The 18,244-nt window shown below is 41.6% G+C and overlaps 1 protein-coding gene and 1 non-coding gene across 2 annotated transcripts; both read left to right on the top strand.

The window, feature by feature from the left end:
* Window positions 1-1,697: 1,697 nt before the first annotated feature.
* On the top strand, window positions 1,698-14,708 carry ZFP69B (ZFP69 zinc finger protein B). The gene is made up of 6 exons (XM_060142674.1): window positions 1,698-1,788; window positions 2,293-2,726; window positions 6,379-6,464; window positions 8,446-8,572; window positions 8,839-8,934; window positions 12,528-14,708. Exons 2-6 carry the CDS (start codon window positions 2,600-2,602, stop codon window positions 13,694-13,696), a joined length of 1,605 nt encoding a protein of 534 aa, XP_059998657.1. The 5' UTR covers window positions 1,698-1,788; window positions 2,293-2,599; the 3' UTR covers window positions 13,697-14,708.
* Window positions 8,108-8,203, top strand: LOC132516613 (small nucleolar RNA SNORA12). Its single transcript, XR_009539432.1, has one exon. It is a non-coding gene; the product is annotated as a small nucleolar RNA SNORA12 (small nucleolar RNA).
* Window positions 14,709-18,244: the final 3,536 nt, after the last annotated feature.

Here is an 18,244-nt window from a genome sequence, read left to right as displayed (position 1 = left end):
AGTGATATGTATTCAGTAGAAACCACAATTTGAATTTTAATCTTTTCCTGGGCTAGCAATATTTGGTATAATACCCTCTCATGGTACTGGGCAGTGGCAGTGAGCCTCAGCTCCCAGTCAGTCACAGTCATAAGGATAAACAGCCGATGTACTTACAACCATTCTGCACCCACACACCATTTTTCTCACTTTCAGTACAGTATTCAGTAAATTACATGAGATACTCAATACTTTATTATAAAATAGGCTTTGCATTAGATGATATTGCCCAACTGTAGGGTAATGTAAGGGTTCTGAGCACGTTTAAGGTAGGCTAGGCTAAGCTATGATGTTTGGTAGGTTAGTTGTATTAAATGCATTTCTGACTTACTGTATTTTCAATTTATCATGGGCTTATCTGGATGTAACCCCATCATAAGCCCAGGAAGGTCTGTACTTTTTTTAAAAATTTATTTTATTAATTAATTTATTTTTGGCTGCGTTGGGTCTTCATTGCTGCTCAGGGGCTTTCTCAAGTTGCAGAGAGCGGGGGCTACTCTTTGTTGCAGTGCAGCCTTCTCATTGTGGTGGCTTCTCTTGTTGCAGAGCAGGGACTCTAGGCACGTGGGCTTCAGTAGTTGTGGCTCCCAGCCGCAAGGGCTTTGTTGCTCCGCGGCATGTGGGATACTCCCAGACCAGGGCTCCAACCCGTGTCCCCTGCATTGGCAGGTGGATTCTTAACCACTGCGACACAAGGGAAGTCCAAGATCTGTACTTTCTTACTCCAAATATAGCTACACTGGGGATTAGAGCTTCAACATATGAATTTGGAGAGCTGGGTGGGGAGACACAGACATTCAGTTCATAATAGCTAGCAATCACATAGGTTTTTTGTTTTGTTGTGGATTTTTGTCTTTGGCCGCACCACGCGGCTAGCGGAACTTCCCTGACCAGGGACGGAACTCGCGCCCCCTGCAGTCCAAGCGCAGAGTCTTAACCACTGGACCACCAGGGAAGTTCAGCAATCACATAGTTTTATTCTATTTTCTGAATTGTTATTTTTGTAGGCTATTGATGTAGAAAATAAAACAGCATTACAGTATAATCGTTTTGCAGAAAATACATAAAAATGCATTTTAAAAATTGTGTGCGTGTAGGTGTCTGTGCACCAAATGTTAGCAATGGTTACTCTGCTTGGTGAGATTACCGGTAACAGTTATTTTGTGGCATTTTAGAAATATAAGGAAAGCAATTAACGTAAGAACTTATTGAATACTAGGACAAACAACTACCTGACCGTGGTATTCTTTTAATGAAACACTGGATTCCATTCCACTTTCAGTCTTTTCCACGTACATATTAAGTGAAAGTGGTATGGATTCTTTTACACCAATGTTGTTTCGACAAAAAAGAGATACAGATGTTTCCCTTTGTCAAGCGTTTCAAATCTCCCGGCGGAAACATACACACATCTATGCCTGTCAGAGGGGAGCCGGTTCTATTCAGTAGTCTCGGCGGGGACGGGAACACAGGCTTTGTTTCCTTCCGCAGGAGCAGGCTGCTTCTCCCTGGGTTCGGGTCTCGAGCTGCGTGCAAACGGAGAGTGATGGGACAGTATCCCAGGGCGCATCCCGGGAGGCACCGGCGAGCTGGCAGGCTGCCCCGCAGGACGCCGGGAACCGCGCGCGGAGGCTGCTGCCGCGCAGGCGCACCGGCCGGGCTGCGCTACGTGGGGCATCTTGGCACTGCGCGGAGACCGGTCCGTCGCGGCGGGAGGGCTAGGGCGTGCGGCCCGAGCTGGTGAGAGGGGTGAGCCAGGGCTCCCCTGGGTCTGGGGAGGGGACAAGCCGGGTAGCGCCGCCTCGGCCCCACCCGCTGTCACCAGTGGCGCGCAGTGTGCCCCGCGCCCCAGAGTCGGCTCAGACAAAGGCTGCGAGGGCAGGGCCGGGCGGTTCAGCCCTGGAGAAAAGGTTTATCCTCTCCATTTCGGGAGGAGGAAACTGGATTAGCGGGGTTACGGGATTTGCCGCAGCCGGCAAGGGAGGGAGCTGGGATTCAAAGCCAGATCCTTTTTGATTCCAAATCTCAGACTACTTTAAACCTAGTGCTGCCTAAAACAAAGAATTGGGTTTTATTTATCCTTTTATGCTTCATGACCCCAGCACGGTGTTTTGGACCATATGTTCTGTATATATCCACGGTCTCCATGTATCTTTTGTAAACAATGTTCAGTGATTGGTGCAAGTTCTAGAATTCTGACCATGTGATTGAACTTTCCGGATCCTTTTGCTGACTCTGATGTTTTCTAAACAGCATGGCTAGGGGCCTGTAGACTTGGCGATTTAGAATAAACGTCTGGAGCCTCCCGCTGCCTGCTGAGGAGACAGATGGAGCCCAAGGATGGGAGGTGTTTCTGAGAGCCTAGGGAGTAAAAAGGTCCAGACTCCGGATTTTGGTGCTGTATGTTCGCCGGGTTCCTGAGAGTGGAGGACACCTGTGCAACTGTGAAGCCTCCCGTCAGTTTCCGGCAGTTTCCTCATAAAAAGTGGACAAGCCCAGTCAGGACTCTCTGCCCTGTGAGCTGAGGTACAGTTCGCCAGAAAGGAGCGCCGAAGTTATCATGCTTCAGAGACTCCTAATCACCCTGCCCGTCGAGGCCAGCACCTGGGTGAAGTTGCACCATCCAAAGAAGGCCACGGAGGGGGCGCCCCTGTGGGAGGACGTGACTAAGATGTTTGAAGGAGAAGGTGAGAATAGACTGCTGGGTGGGAGGGAGGCAAAGCAGCATCGTCTAGGGTGGGAAGGAAAGTGGGCACCTGAGCAGAAGCATCTGCTTAGGTAAAAGGTCTCTGGAGTTCTTGATTATTGCTCCTGGCTTGGGGTTTTCCCAAGTAGTAGTGGTTAGTTCAGACTAAAACTAATATTTCAGTGTCAGGGCTGTGTATGTTATTTCTTTTTATCTTCCCCATGGGTGCGTGGGGCCGGGAGGACTTGCCTGATTTTCCTTATTTTACAGTGAGGAAATGTGAATCAAATGAATGACCTGTCCAGGTATTGGGTGGGTAGGTCAGAAGTAGAAGGCAGTAGGGAAAGTACCAGGTGAGACCGGAGTATCTTGTGCTAGAATAGCAAGGAAGAGCTCAAAGACCAATGGACGTCTACCAGAAGGATGCAGAAGCCCGGTTCAAATTGCGGACAGTTTACGTGTCCAGCTTTTTTTTTTTAAGGGCCTTTTATTTATTTATTTATTATTTTATTTATTTTATTTTTGGCTGCGCTGGGTCTTCGTTGCTGGGCGCAGGCTTTCTCTAGTTGTAGCGAACGGGGGTCACTCTTCGTTGCAGTGCGCGGGCTTCTCATTGCGGTGGCTTCTCTTGTTGCAGAGCATGGGCTTCAGTAGCTGTGGCTCGTGGGCTCTAGAGTGCAGGCTCAGTAGTTGTGATGCACGGGCTTAGTTGCTCTGCGGCATGTGGGATCTTCCTGGACCAGGGCTCGAACCCGTTTCCCCTGCATTGGCAGGCGGATTCTTAACCACTGCGCCACCAGGGAAGTCCTAAGTGTCCAGATTGATTGTAACACCTTAAATAAGTAAAATTCCACACATTCATGATGACACTTAAAATAGAGAAAGAGTCACAGATGTAGAAAATAAACTTATGGTTATCAAGGGGGGAAGAGGGGATAGGATGAATTGGGAGATCGGGATTGACAAATATACACTACTATTTATAAAATGGAAAACTAATGAGAACCTACTCTGTATAGCACAGGGAACTCTACTCAATGCTCTGTGGTGACCTAAATAGGAAGGGACTAAAAAAGAGTGGATATATGTATATGTATTACTGATTCACTTTGCTGTACAGCAGAAACTAACACAACATTGTAAAGCAACTATACCCCAATAAAAATTTTTAAAAATGAAAAAGAATTTAGGAACCCCCCCAAAATAAATAAATATAACAGAGAAGGGGGGGAGAAAACTCATCTGCCACATTGGAAGTGATTAATACACTGATTTCTTATGTTGAAAATAGATTTTTATGGGAATGAAGGATGCATTTACCTTGCTTTTTACATCCTTTTCAGAGAATACCTGCCAATAATAAATGTAGAAAGAATGATAGAATATTTTACTGTAAATGAAGTAATTGGAAGGTTTGTAGGGAATAGGATATTCACATGGTGTCAAGGTATGGCCCCCACAAATCACTTGCTAAATGCCAGGGAAAGGACATACTTTTTCAGTGACGAGATCTAGTGGTCACTATCTTTTGTTTTTTTATAACTGTATTTATATTTGGCTGCGTTGGGTCTTCGTTGCTGCGCCCGGGCTTTCTCTAGTTGTGGCGACCGGGGCTATTCTTCGTTGAGGTGCGCGGGCTTCTCATTGCAGTGGCTTCTCTTGTTGCGGAGCACGGGCTCTAGGCGTACGGGCTTCAGTAGTTGTGGCTTGCGGGCTCTAGAGCACAGGCTCAGTAGTTGTGACACATGGGCTTAGTTGCTCTGCAGCATGTGGGATATTCCCGGGCCAGGGCTTGAACCCGTGTCCCCTGCATTGGCAGATGGATTCTTAACCACTGCACCACCAGGGAGGTCCTAGTGATCACTATCTTAACCAAGTGTCCCAATGATGGGATAACCTGACATTTTGTGCCTTCTGGGTGACGTAATATAAAGCACATGGTATCACCCATGAAGAATCCCTGCCTGAAATGTTTCCTAAAATGTTTAACCTGATCCAAAGTAATCTTAAAGGCTGAACTTCTGGTTTAAAGAAAATACAGGGGATGGAGAAATAAGAGAAACCCCACCATGAGGATACAGTAAGTCGATGCCAGTGTCATGAAGGAAAGGCAAGTACTGTCTAGAGTAAGAGAGACTTTGACTAATAACCACTTAAAATGTGTGAGCCTTAATTGGAAAAACTCTAGGATAAAAGACAGTTTGGGAACAATTGAGGAAATCTGAATATGGACTGAATATTTAGATGATCCTATGGAATTATTGTTAACTCTCTGAAGTGTGATAATTGGTATCATGGTTATGCAGGAGAAGACTCTTTGAAGTACTTAGGGAGGAAGTATCATAATTTCTGCAACTTTGAAATGGTTCAGAAAAAATATAGATAGATGAAACAAATATGGCAAATGTTAACAATCATTTAATGTGTTAGATATATGAGTGTTCAATATTCATGATAAAAAGTTAAGGGGAAAATACAAGGACAATAATTCATGTGCCTTAATTGCTAGTTCATATTTTTAATATGTCAAATTTCAGCCAGTATTTCTTGAATTCTAGCAGCCTGGCATAATTTAGTTGTGTTTAAGTAGCAGATGGGAAAAAATGAACCAGATACAGTTTCTATGCATATACTCATACTAATACTCAATTGACAGTGATAAGTATAAAAATAAATATAATAGGAGGCAGCCTGAGATAGATACCAGAGTAGAGATAAAAACCAAGCTTTGGGGCTTCCCTGGTGGCGCAGTGGTTAAGAATCCGCCTGCTAATGCAGGGTACACAGGTTCGAGCCCTGGTCAGGGAAGATCCCACATGCCACGGAGCAACTAAGCCCGTGTGCCGCAACTACTGAGCCTGTGCTCTAGAGCCCACGAGCCACCACTACTGAAGCCTGCGTGCCTAGAGCCCATGCTCCGCAACAAGAGAAGCCACTGCAATGAGAAGCCCGCGCACCGCAACGAAGAGTAGCCCCCACTCGCCGTAACTAGAGAAAGCCCGCGCGCAGCAATGAGGACCCAATGCAGCCAAAATTAAATAAATTAATTTTTTAAAAAAGCTTTGGAGCAATTCAGGGGAGAGGAAGCTTTCCTCTCATTAAGGGGCTCTGAGAAAACTTCACTCAAACTGGTCTAGAAAAAAAAAAAAAAAAAACTGGTCTAGAAGGATACCTCAGTTTTTCACCGAGTAGGACTTGGGGGAAAGTACTGAGGTGGGTGCTATCCAGGTATGTTCAAAGAATGGTGAATAGGATTATGTGGTGGGTGTGTCCAGAGGATGAAGGATGGTGTTTAGAGGCAGGTAATACTTGAAGAAGCAGTTTTGGACTGGTTGTGGAGGATCTTGAAGTCTATGGTAAAGTGGATTTTTCTTTCCTGAAAGTGGGGAACCTTTGAGGATTTTTGTACAAAGGAATGGCCTGTTAGGTCTGTGCTTTTGGACTAGCGTTGGCCATTGGGAAACAATCCCCCGATCAACGCACTGCAGATCCTCCTCATTAAGGAGGCGCCAGCCTGCTCTTGAGTTGCTCTGAATGTCCCTCATTGTATTGAATGTATTGAGAGAGGGGCCAGATTCAGCAGGTCTGCAGGCAGGTTTTCTATTTGGGGGATCTGGGAAGATGCAAACCTCATAGCTCTTTTCCTTTCCCAGTTCTGCTATCTCAGGATGCTGATGAGACCCGGGGAGAAAGTTTTGAGGATGAAGTGGCATCTGGGTCCCTGACAGCAGAATCCCAGGTAGGTTGGAGTTTCCTGTCACTTTTTTGAAATTGTTTCTCAGATTTTAAGAGCCCTGGCTTCAATTTTCTTTGACTCGACTTCCTGGATTGGATTTTCTTAGCCTGTTAGAAACCAGGCTGCATGGATTGATTTCACAGGCATTTTCCCCACCTGTAGTAACCTTCCTCAGAAACCCTCTTGTTTCTAGCAAATCTCTAGCCATTTATACAACAAATTTAAAAATCATGTGTGTGAGTGTGTGTGTGTGTGTGTAAGAGAGAGAAAAAGTATATAATATAATTCTTGCCCTTAAGCATCTCAAGATGTCATCCAGGGGAAAGACAAACATTGTAAAATATTTAAAGCAACACTTTAAAATGAACAGAGAGGTTCTGATATTCTTGGAGATGTATACACTTCATTAATGACCTTTAAGAAAGGATTTTTGGTCATGTCCTGGAGCAGAATTATAGATGATAGAGAAATGAGTAGAGAAGCTACTGACAGGTCCTAAAGGACACAAACTAAACAGGCTAAGAAGAAAAGGAAGGAGAACTTCCAAGAGCAGTTTAATAGTGTCTGTGTATCATACATGAGCTCATCAGAAAACCAGTGACACTAGCAGGCAAAGCTCTGCACAGCCAAACCCCGGAAGCATAGAGAAACTCAAGAGAATTAGAGAGTAATCAGAGAAAACCACTATAGAAGGAGATATTATTAGAGAACAGAAGAGTTTTAAAGTGGAGTGATCATAACTTCCAAAATCACATGGTACAGGGTTTAGTCCCATGTCTTTAACCTTCCTCAAATTCATCAGTTAAATATGGAGGCTAGTGTCTAGTAGGCCTAAAATGCATTCCAGAATTATTTACAATACATAAAAAGCATTAAAATAGTCTTAATTCCATACTTAAGGAATTTGTTATTATCTCAGCCTTCCGGCTTCTGGGTTCTCTTTGCATTTGGTAATATTTTAAAAAAATAACCCAAATGGTTATTTAATTTGTGTAGATCATTCATAACAGGCTCTTGTACCTCACGATGCAGTGTCTGCTTTGGTCAAGGAATCTTCCTTACTAGGCAGAATTCGTGCTCCCTCTAAAAATGTGCTGTTCTCACATACTTTTTTTACTAACAGAAATACCCAGCTAAGGGTCTTATCCATGCTGAAATGTTCTCATTTTTTAAAAAAATTTATTTATTTGGCTGCATCGGGTCTTAGTTGTGGCACACAGGATCTTTCCTTGCAGCAAGCGGGCTCTTCGTTGTGGCACACGGGCTGTAGAGCGCGCAGGCTTAGTTGCCCTGCAGCACGTGGGATCTTAGTTCCCTGACCAGGGATCAAGCCTGCTTCCCCTGCATTGGAAGGCAGATTCTTAACCACTGGACCATCAGGGAAATCCCGAAATGTTCTCATTTTAACCAATTCTTTCAGCCCAACCAGGGTCCCCGTTTTCTCTTGTGGCCTTAGCCCCTTTTGAACCCTTTCCTTTCTCAAATATTCCTGATTTTTATTGTCCTTAACCTAAATTACTATATACTGTTCTGTGACCTTCTTTAATATAGTTCATGAGTATTTTGCCTTCAACCAAATTGTGAGTTGGAAAAGACAGCTTACACACTCCCTGCATTGTTTTGTAACCTCCAGCAGAGAATCAGCCAGTTTTCAAGAGGGTGTCCGTAGGAACTGGCAGAGGCTTGATGACAAAGAGATCTCTTTCTAGCCTTTCCTGCCTCAGAGATGGGCTCCCACATGTGGCAGGCTACCTCATAAATTTAAGTCCTTACATACAGACTGACATAGACTAGACCTGTCTAGCCTGAGGAGAATCTCTGCTGAGTGGTGTTTCTCCAACCCTATGATGGATTTGCTTTCATTAAAAAAAAAAAAAAAAAAAGGAGGGTATCCAGGAAAACTTGGCTAAAATCTCTTAGCATCTAGACAAGGTTAGAACAACTTCCTAACTCTGGCTGAAAAGGAACATATTTGATGTTCTAGGAACTGTTAACCTTCAAAGACATATCTGTGGACTTCACCCAGGAGGAGTGGGGGCAGCTGGCCCCTGCTCACCGGAGTCTGTACCGGGAGGTGATGCTGGAGAACTATGGGAACCTGGTCTCAGTGGGTAAGGATGGGTTCCCCTTGTAACTAGAACCTGTCTATTGGAATAACAATCTTTATTTCTAAGTTAAGTGGTATGCTTGGTCTTTGGGTTCTGTGTTAGAGATTTCTAATTCCTTCTGAACATCAAGTCAGGATTGCTGTGGTCTTTTCTGCTCTGGTCTTTCTACTCTACCCTTCAGAAGGCCTGAATAACAAAGAACTATCTTTAAATTCTTGGGATGCCTCTTTGACCTCAGCACATGTAGTTTTCTTCTTCTTCACAAGCAGGGTATCAGCTTTCCAAACCTGGTGTGATTTCCCAGTTGGAGAAGGGAGAAGAACCATGGCTGATGGAGAGAGAGATTTCAGGAGGTCCAAGTCCAGGTAAGAGCAAGGCAGATGGAACCTTTGTCATGTTTGCCAGAGAGTTCGGCTTAAAGGCTTCTTCAGGCCACTGGGGAGGTTGCAGCCACCTGGGTGAGACTCACAAGAAACCTGATTACCACTCTGTCCCCCCTTTCCTGCACTTGCCTCTTCTCTTTAGTTTCTTTGGAGTCAGAGGAAAAGAGATGCCTTTCTCATCAGGGTTAGTGGCCTTCACCATTTCTCCTGACCTGACATTTGTGGTTTTCTTGCTTTCTCCAGCATTCTAAACCTTACCCTGATCATAGTTTCTTTCTCCTGTACATTCAGTTATCCATGGATTTCGCCTCATAAAGACAATACCCTTCACCAGATCCTTATGTTATTGTATCCTGACTTTCACTTTCTCTGATGATTCCATTTAAAATTTTTTCCTAAATCTTATTTTATGACCATATCTTCAATTCTGATTCTCTTTTTAACTTGTGTAATTTAACTTTTATTTCAGATAATTTATGACTCTTTGAGAAGTCACTACAGAATTCCTTCTTACCAAATCCAATGGCTTTTAATAGTCTTCTTCAACTTCAGTAATAATGTAACAGTAATAATGACACTGTTTTCCAAGCTGGCTTCTGCGAGTCCTGTGCCTACTTTTTTTTTTTTTTTTTTTTTTTTATAAATTTATTTATTTTTGGCTGTGTTGGGTCTTCGTTTCTGCGCAAGGGCTTTCTCTAGTTGTGGCAAGCGGGGGCCACTCTTCATCGCGGTGCGCGGGCCTCTCACTGTCGCGGCCTCTCTTGCTGCGGAGCACAGGCTCCAGACGCGCAGGCTCAGTAGTTGTGGCTCACGGGCCTAGTTGCTCCGCGGCATGTGGGATCTTCCCAGACCAGGGCTCGAACCCGTGTCCCCCACATTGTCAGGCGGATTCTTTTTTTTTTTTGCATTACGCGGGCCTCTCACTGTTGTGGCCTCTCCTGTTGCGGAGCACAGGCTCCGGACGCACAGGCTCAGCGGCCATGGCTAACGGGCCCAGCCGCTCCGTGGCATGTGGGATCTTCCCAGACCGGGGCACGAACCTGTGTCCCCTGCACCGGCAGGCGGACTCTCAACCACTGCGCCACCAGGGAAGCCCGTCAGGCGGATTCTTAACCACTGCGCCACCAGGGAAGCTGCCACAGTTTGTGTTCTTATGGTGCTGTCCTGCAGGGCAGCATTAGGTTATATAGACCACACCACCTTCTTGGTATCTTTCCTTCCACCAGCTAATTCAATAATTTTTGTCTCCTCTATCTCCTTATTGCTTCTTCAATGCTTCTCATCAGTCTCCTTTTTTAATGCAGATATATAATTGACACCTTTGTTAGGCTAAGCTAAACTACTATAGTATATAGACTCTAAAGCTTGGCTCACACAGAATAGAACTTTCTTGCTCATGTATTGATCTGTTTAGTTCAGTGGACAGTTCTTTTCCCCCTGACAATTCAGGGACAGAGATTCCTTCCACATGGTGGTTCCATCATCCTCAAGGGCCTCCTCATCAACTAAGTTTGGCCAGCAGTAGAAGAGCACAGAGGGGTTCATTTGGGTGGTTTTTACGGGCCAGACTGGAATGGCTAACATCACTTTTCACTCTCATTCACTTAATGGGGGAGACCTTTGTCACTTCACTCAATCAAATTCAAGGAAGATTGAGAAATATAGTATAGTTGTGTGTCCAGAAGTAGGGAGAAGAGATTTCAGAATGGCCAACAGTCTCTGCCACAATCCCTGAGGAGACTCTGTCTTTTACACTGCTGTTCTGTTTCTGCACAAACTCCCACAAATGCATTATGATGGTCTCAACTATCCCTTTGACATCTATATTCCCCATATTTTCATCTTTGTCATATATGTTCATATGAACTCTATTCTCACATATCCCTGGTGTTTGGGACATCTCTATATAGACATGCTGTTGTTACTTCAAGCCCAGCATATCCAAAAACAGAAGCTATCTTCTCTCTCAAACAAAGTTCTTATCTTGACTCCTCCTGTTCTTTTAGCCTCTGAGACTAGAAATCATGGTATCAGCAAGAATGTATCATGCTTTCTACTCTGTTTTTCCCTCATTCTCCGTGGTTTTTTCTTTGATATTACCTGCTAGGTCCACTTCTACTCTTCATCTCTGTTGACCTTGCTAAGTCAGGTTCCCATCATCCCATGCCAATTACTGTAATTTCTAGTTGCATTTGTTGATGTCTTCCTTTTCTTTCTGAATCATTTTGAATGTTACTGCCAGATTTGACCACTTGAAATATCACATTTATCTTTTTTTTACCCTAAAAAGAAAAGTTAAATGCCTTCTTATTCCCTATAGTAAGTAATCCAAACATCTCTACTTGCTTTTTGAGTCCATTCCAAAATTTATTCAGCTATTACCAAGTACTTTGTATGTGCTATTACTAAAATGAGGTTAGACATTCTGGGGACTAAGATTTTGTCGTGAACTGGAAATATTGGTGCTTTAGGATGACAGGGTCCAGAATGGTTGGATAGGAATAGAGAGTAAAAATCCAGGAAACTCCCTCATCCAAAAATGCTGTGTCATGTATACTACGGATAAAATAAATATTCTCTATCTTTTAAGAGTTTACAGTGTAATTAATGTTTTGTCACAAATTAAGAAATCATTTTTCACCTCTTATGTAGGCAGAAATTATGAAGATTGATAAAAATCCAGTGAGTTTGCAGGGAGGGGCACCCATATTCAGTGATAGCCCACATACTCATACCCAATACTTTCTCTTTAGTAAATCCTATGAAACATTGACAGGAGTGTACACAAACTTACATATAATGACAAAGTGAAAAATCAGAGACAACCTAAATATTTTTTAGTAAAGTCAAACAAATATGTTTGTAAGTAGAATGTAGTACAATTGTTAATAAGAATGAGATAAATCTAAATGTACAGACATATAATTGAGCTTAAAAAATAAACCAGATGCCGAACTATATGTATTCCATGATCCCCTTTTTTGGGTAGAAATGTACATTTATGACCATATATACACAAATGCACACATTCACATGTGTATATTATTGAGAAATGTCCGAACAGATGCATTCCAAAATCCTAAGAGATTAAAGGAAATGGGGATGAGATTGAGAGAGGCTATCCTTTTTCAGTGAATGCATTTCTATATTATTTGATGTTTTATTTTAACATGCACAGAGTATGAGATACTTAAATTTTTCTAAGTAAATAAAATTTTGTCATAGAAATATAAGCTCGAGATGATATCATGTTAGAACTCTTATCTCCTTGTCTTATCTCTGATATTTGCCCTTCCAGTGATGCTTTCATCTTAGTCCATTTCCTCTTGCAATTCTCATGGATGAACTCCTCCCAATTTTTAAAGTCACCTTACATACTTTTAACAGCTTCTTTGTGTTGACCACCTTGTTACTTTCACATCAGCTCTCTAGGTGGCAGGATCCTATTTGAAGACAGTCCAACCCTCCTGTACCTAGTATATATATATATTTTTTCCCCTCCTGTTCTCACTGTGGCCATTTATTTTTTAAAGGTCAGTGAATATGAGTTATTTATATTTTTGGATTTCTTTCAGACTTGGAGGATGAAACAGAAACCAAAGAGTCAATCTTAAAGAGTGACATCTCATGGGAAGAATTACACCACGACCTGATGATGGAAAGGTCCACAAGAGGAAGCACCTTGGTTTCCACAGTGGGAAGGGACTCCAAATGTCATAAGTTAGAAAACCACGAGGAGAACCAAGGAATGGGTGCAGGGCAAATCCCCTTGATCCACAAGAAAACACTCACACAAGAGAGAGGCCAAGAATCTAACAGATGTGTGAAAAGTATTAATGTGTGCTCAAAAGTTATTCCAGGACCAATAGATCCTCCAAGAAAAAGACACCATAAATATGACATATCTAGAAGGAAAAGTAGATACAATTTAGGTTTGATTAATCACTCAAGGAATTATACAAGAATGAAAACCTTTGAATGTAATATTTGTGAAAAAATCTTCAAACAGCTCATTCATCTTACAGAACACATGAGAATTCATACTGGAGAGAAACCTTTCAGATGTAAAGAATGTGGAAAAGCCTTTAGCCAAAGTTCATCCCTTATTCCACATCAGAGAATCCATACCGGCGAGAAACCCTATGAGTGTAAAGAATGCGGGAAAACCTTCAGACATCCATCATCTCTTACTCAACATGTTAGAATTCATACTGGGGAGAAACCCTATGAATGTGGTGTATGTGAGAAAGCATTCAGCCAGAGCATTGGGCTGATCCAGCATCTGAGAACTCATGTCAGAGAGAAACCTTTTACATGCAAAGACTGTGGAAAAACATTTTTCCAGGTTAGACACCTTAGGCAACATGAGATTATTCATACTGGTGTGAAACCCTATATTTGTAATGTATGCAGTAAAAGCTTCAGCCACAGCACATACCTAACTCAACACCAGAGAACTCATACTGGGGAAAGACCATATAAATGTAAGGAATGTGGGAAAGCCTTTAGCCAGAGAATACATCTTTCTATCCATCAAAGAGTCCATACTGGAGTGAAACCTTATAAATGCAGTCATTGTGGGAAAGCCTTCAGGCATGATTCATCCTTTGCTAAACATCAGAGAATTCATACTGGAGAAAAACCATATGGTTGTAATGAATGTGGAAAAGCCTTCAGCTGTAGTTCATCACTCATTCGACATTGCAAAACACATTTAAGAAATACCTTCAGCAATGATATGTGAAATATGTTCAACATCAAAGAATCCCCAAATCGGAGCAAAAACCTCTAAATCTATGGTTTTCTGACTTTTGGATTTCAAGAACCAACAATTATTTTTTAATGGTTTGACCCAATGTTACAACTATTAATTTTGCCATATTAAAAAAAGAACTACCTATTATCTGCATTGTTTCAGAAAAGAAAGGGCATTTTAATATTTAAAAATACAGGAAGGATATATTCATAGAGAACAGCCCTTTACATTTGAATTAACTTAGCTTTATGAAAATCTCCCAAATTTGTCTTTATTTTTCTCATTTCACTGTGGGCCAGTGAAATCATCACAACAGGCCAGTGATCTGTGATTGGTTTTGAGAGTCACTGTTTTAAATATCCCTTTAATGAATCAGAATAAAATATAATCTTTACTATAGCTCTTTATATGGCTAGAAGAGGTATAAATAAAAATGTCAGTTGTCTCATTTCTAGAAGAAATAATGTTAAAGGGATTTTTCTAGACTTGATAGATAATGTGCTATACATGAGATACTTATATTTTATGGTTTTCTATAGAGAGGAATTGGCAAACTTTTTCTATAAAGGGCCAGATAGTAAATATGTTAGGTGTTGTAGGCCATATGGCCTCTGTCAGAACTACTCAACTCTACCATTTTAGTGCAAAAGCATCCAGAGGCAATATATAAATCAGGGTATCTCAATCTTGGTGCTGCTGATATTTTGGGGCCAGATACTTTGTTATGGGCAGCCATCCTGTACATCGTGGGGTGTTTAGCAGCATCCCTGGCCACTGGATGCCAGTAGTCCCCTCATCCATTGTGATGACCAAAACTTTCCCCAGACATTGCTAGATGTCCCCTGGAGGGCAAGGTAGTTCCTACTTGAGAACCACTGACAAATGAATGGGTGTAGCTGTGTTCCAATAAACTTTATTTAAAAGACAAGTTTGAGTTGCATTTAGCCCAAGGGTTGTAGTTTGCCACTCCTGCTATAGAGTATGTAAAATGATTAATACTGACAATGGACTGTCATTTAATGTCAAATTTGTATGTTTGTTTATATCTATGCCAAAAATCTTATTTCCTTACCAATTCCTTTGGTATTTTGTTGCAAAAAAAATTTTTTTAAATCACAATTATGATGCTATTGTGGAAACCTAGGAATTATTTATGGAGATATTTATGCAGACTTTAGTTCATAATGATGCTTTTTTGTTTATCCACAAGTGCTTTGAGATGTATCTCTAAAAGATAACCACCACTCTGTTAAGACTTAACTGCAATGCCATTATTACACGTAAGAAAATTAAGCCATAATTCCTTAATACATATTGACGTTTTTTTGAAGATAGATATATTAAGATTTGTGGCTGCCATTTTAATTGTTTTTGACTTTCCATTTGCCAAATGTACAGTATTAGATTCAAAAATGTGCTTTCTGCTGAGTGGGAGGGTCTTTGAGATAGCCCCAGAAAAACACATCTAGAGGCCCACCAAAGAGGACCAGGGAGAAAGTGACCACGGGCCAAACTGAGGCAGGGAAGTATGAGAGAAGAAGTGGAGGAGTTGATTCATAGTACTTCACTGTATTTATAAATACTGCATCCTTCCAAACATAGTTGAAGATTGGTCAAGTTCATCTTCTTACTCTTAAATGGAAGAACAAACAATTCAACTGCCTGAGCATTGTGTGAACTATCAAAAGTAAAGCTGTTAATCCAGAATATATACCATTATCTCTAGATATTTTCTATTAGTGTATTTACTTTAAAAAAAAAAACAAAAAACAACTGGCTTCTAACTCTTAGGTCCTGTATGACTTTGATGGGCAGAGGACAGAGTGAGGATGCTCACTGTTCCTTATATATGTTTGTCCATGTTTCTATGGTCTTAGATTTCCCAAGAATTTGGGTTTCTCTGATTGCTTCTTTTAGTGAAAGGCATGACCATCAATTTTCTCTGCCTCAGTGAGTCCCTGCCTCAGTGATCTCATATAATGTCTTATAGCTTAAAATACTATCTCTGTTTAATTGCCAAATTCACATCCCCAGCCTAGACCTTTCTTCTGAACTCCAACCTCTTCCTGCCATTGAGCTTTTGCACTAGCTGTTCCTTCAGACATCCTACCCTTCCCTTCTCATCTTTGCTCAATGTTGCCTTTTCACTAAAGCCTGTTCTGAACATGCTACTTAATACTGCAACCTGTCCCTTACCCCCTAACTTCAATATTCCCAACCCCCCCTTAATTTTTTCTATTCTTTCTTTGTCCATATCACATATCACCTAACATACTAGATAATTTACATATTTACTATGCTTATTATTTACTATTGTCTCCCCTTACTAATATGTAAGCTCCATGAGAGCAGGGATCTGTTTTGTTTGCCAGTGTATCATAAGTGCCTAGAATAGTGCCTGGCACACAGTAGGGACTCAAGAAATATTTGTTGAATTGCTTTGATTTGAACTGAATTGAATTACGTATCTATGATGACAGTAGAGAAAGGCGGTTCCTATACTGTCTCACCTAGATTTTATAGGTGAGGAAACCTTTCCGTTTCCTTTTTTTTCTTTGCAAATGGATCAGAATTTATAAGCCTCTAAAAATGGTGAATCATAACTGACATACTTTTAAGACAGAAGGGTATTTTTAAGTTAATTTGTTTAAAATGCAGTTAAGTAGGGCTGATTAACTACATGACTTTATCTTTGTTTTTGTAAAAGAGTTTACATTACCACCTTCCTTCATCCCAAAGGAGACTAGAGTTTATTCTCTGGAGAAGGACAATTTGCTCTGGAATCAGAGACACCAGACACAGAAGAGACAGGGGTAAGAAACAGGGCTGAAATGGAGACTGAATGGTGGCATGTGCAGCCCCTCTCCCGGGGGAAGCCAGGCTCCACCCCTTCAACAGCCCCCCACTCCAGTTTAACTCATCCCTTCATATATAATTTATTTGTATGACTATTGTTAGTCTTGGTATCACTGAAAAGGTTATTTCCTATATTTTGAGTTTATGTTTTTACATCTGATGCAATTGAGGATCTAAATGCTTCTGCTTTCCAAATTTCTAGTCAATTATCCAAATACCCCTCATTGTTTGTCACCCTCTTTCAACTGATTGTGCCAAACACACTCTGTACATATACAGAGATGACCTTATTTGAATGGCATCATTCCTGTGAAATGGATACTATTATTTTCCCCCATTTTATAAATGAAGACACTGAAGATCTGAGGGGATAAATGATATGCTCAAGGTTGCACAGCTAAGCAGTTGAAATGCTGGATGGGTTAAACTGCTGGGACAGGAGCTGGGCTGTGTGTGACATTCACGTGTCTTTTAATTTCTCTCATGAGACATTTTTATGAAAATATATGTAGTTGATTTCAAAACACAGGTAAGTTTCCTCTATTTACCTTTATTTTTCTAAAAGTTTCTTTTCAAAATATGTATGTTGAAACTCTAACACCCAATGTGATTGTATTTGGAGAAGGGCTTTTGGAAGGTAATTAGGGTTAGATGAGGTCATAAGAGTGACCTTCATGATGGAATTAGTGCCCTTATAAGAAGAGACACCAGAGAACAAACTCCCTTTCCCTCTCCCGCCATTACTAATGGTCTGTTACTAATGGACCCTTAGTCTGTTCCAGTTGCTGTAAGAAAAATATCATAGACTGGGTGGCTTATAAATAGCACAAATTTATTGCTCACAATTTTGGAGGCTGAAAGTCCAAGATCAGGATAGCAGCATGGTCAGGTTCTGGTGAAAGCCCTCTTCTGGGTTGCAGACGACCGACTTCTCCCTGTGTTCTCACATGGTGGAAGGAGCTAGGGAGCCCAGTGGGCTCTTTTCTAAGGTCACTAATCTCATTCATGAGGGTTCCACCCCCCTGACCTAAGTGCCTCCCAATGCCCCACCTCTTAACTACTGTCAATTGGGTATTTTGGATTTCAATATATGAATTTGGAGGGGACACATTCAGATCACTGCACACCCGAATTCATGTTTCTGACCCCAAACAGCACTTCAGACTTTTAATTCCCAGTGCATAATTGACTCTTGGATGTGTATTAGGCATCTCAAATTTAACAAGTCCGTTTCTGAAATTGCTCTGTTTCCAGTATTTCCTGTCTCAGTAAATGGGAGCATCCAATTGCCCAATCAGAATCATCTTGACTCCTCAATCCCTCAGAAAATTCTGTTGGCTCTATCTTCAAAATATATCTTTTCTCATCACCCCCACTGCTGCCACTTAATCTAGTTCACTATTTTCTTTCACAATGGGTTATTGCACACTTGCATCCCCTACAGTTTATTCTCCAGATAGTACCCATATGACTTATGTTCTCACTATGATTTGCCTCAAGCAATACAGCATTTCTTGCTGGTCCATGCATATGCCCATCCCTGCTCCCACCTCAGGGCCTTCGCCTTCTCTAAGATGCTCTTTCTCCAGATATAAATGTGGCTCATTTCCTGACTTCTTTCAGGTCTCTGGTCAAATAGCATCTCAACAGAGGGATCTTCCTGAGTTACCCTGTATAAAA

The sequence above is a fragment of the Lagenorhynchus albirostris genome, chromosome 2 (genome assembly GCF_949774975.1).
Source record: "Lagenorhynchus albirostris chromosome 2, mLagAlb1.1, whole genome shotgun sequence".
In the NCBI taxonomy this organism is placed as follows: Eukaryota; Metazoa; Chordata; class Mammalia; order Artiodactyla; family Delphinidae; genus Lagenorhynchus; species Lagenorhynchus albirostris.
This window is presented reverse-complemented; position numbering and strand designations above follow the sequence as displayed.

What these genes read in the sequence shown, in the direction of transcription:
- ZFP69B (XM_060142674.1), top strand. Translation starts at nt 2,600, where the DNA reads ATGCTTCAGAGACTCCTAATCACCCTGCCCGTCGAGGCCAGCACCTGG. An exon ending in TAAGATGTTTGAAGGAGAAG is followed by an intron (nt 2,727 to 6,378) that starts GTGAGAATAGAC and finishes TTCCTTTCCCAG; the next exon opens with TTCTGCTATCTCAGGATGCT. An exon ending in TTCAGGAGGTCCAAGTCCAG is followed by an intron (nt 8,935 to 12,527) that starts GTAAGAGCAAGG and finishes GATTTCTTTCAG; the next exon opens with ACTTGGAGGATGAAACAGAA.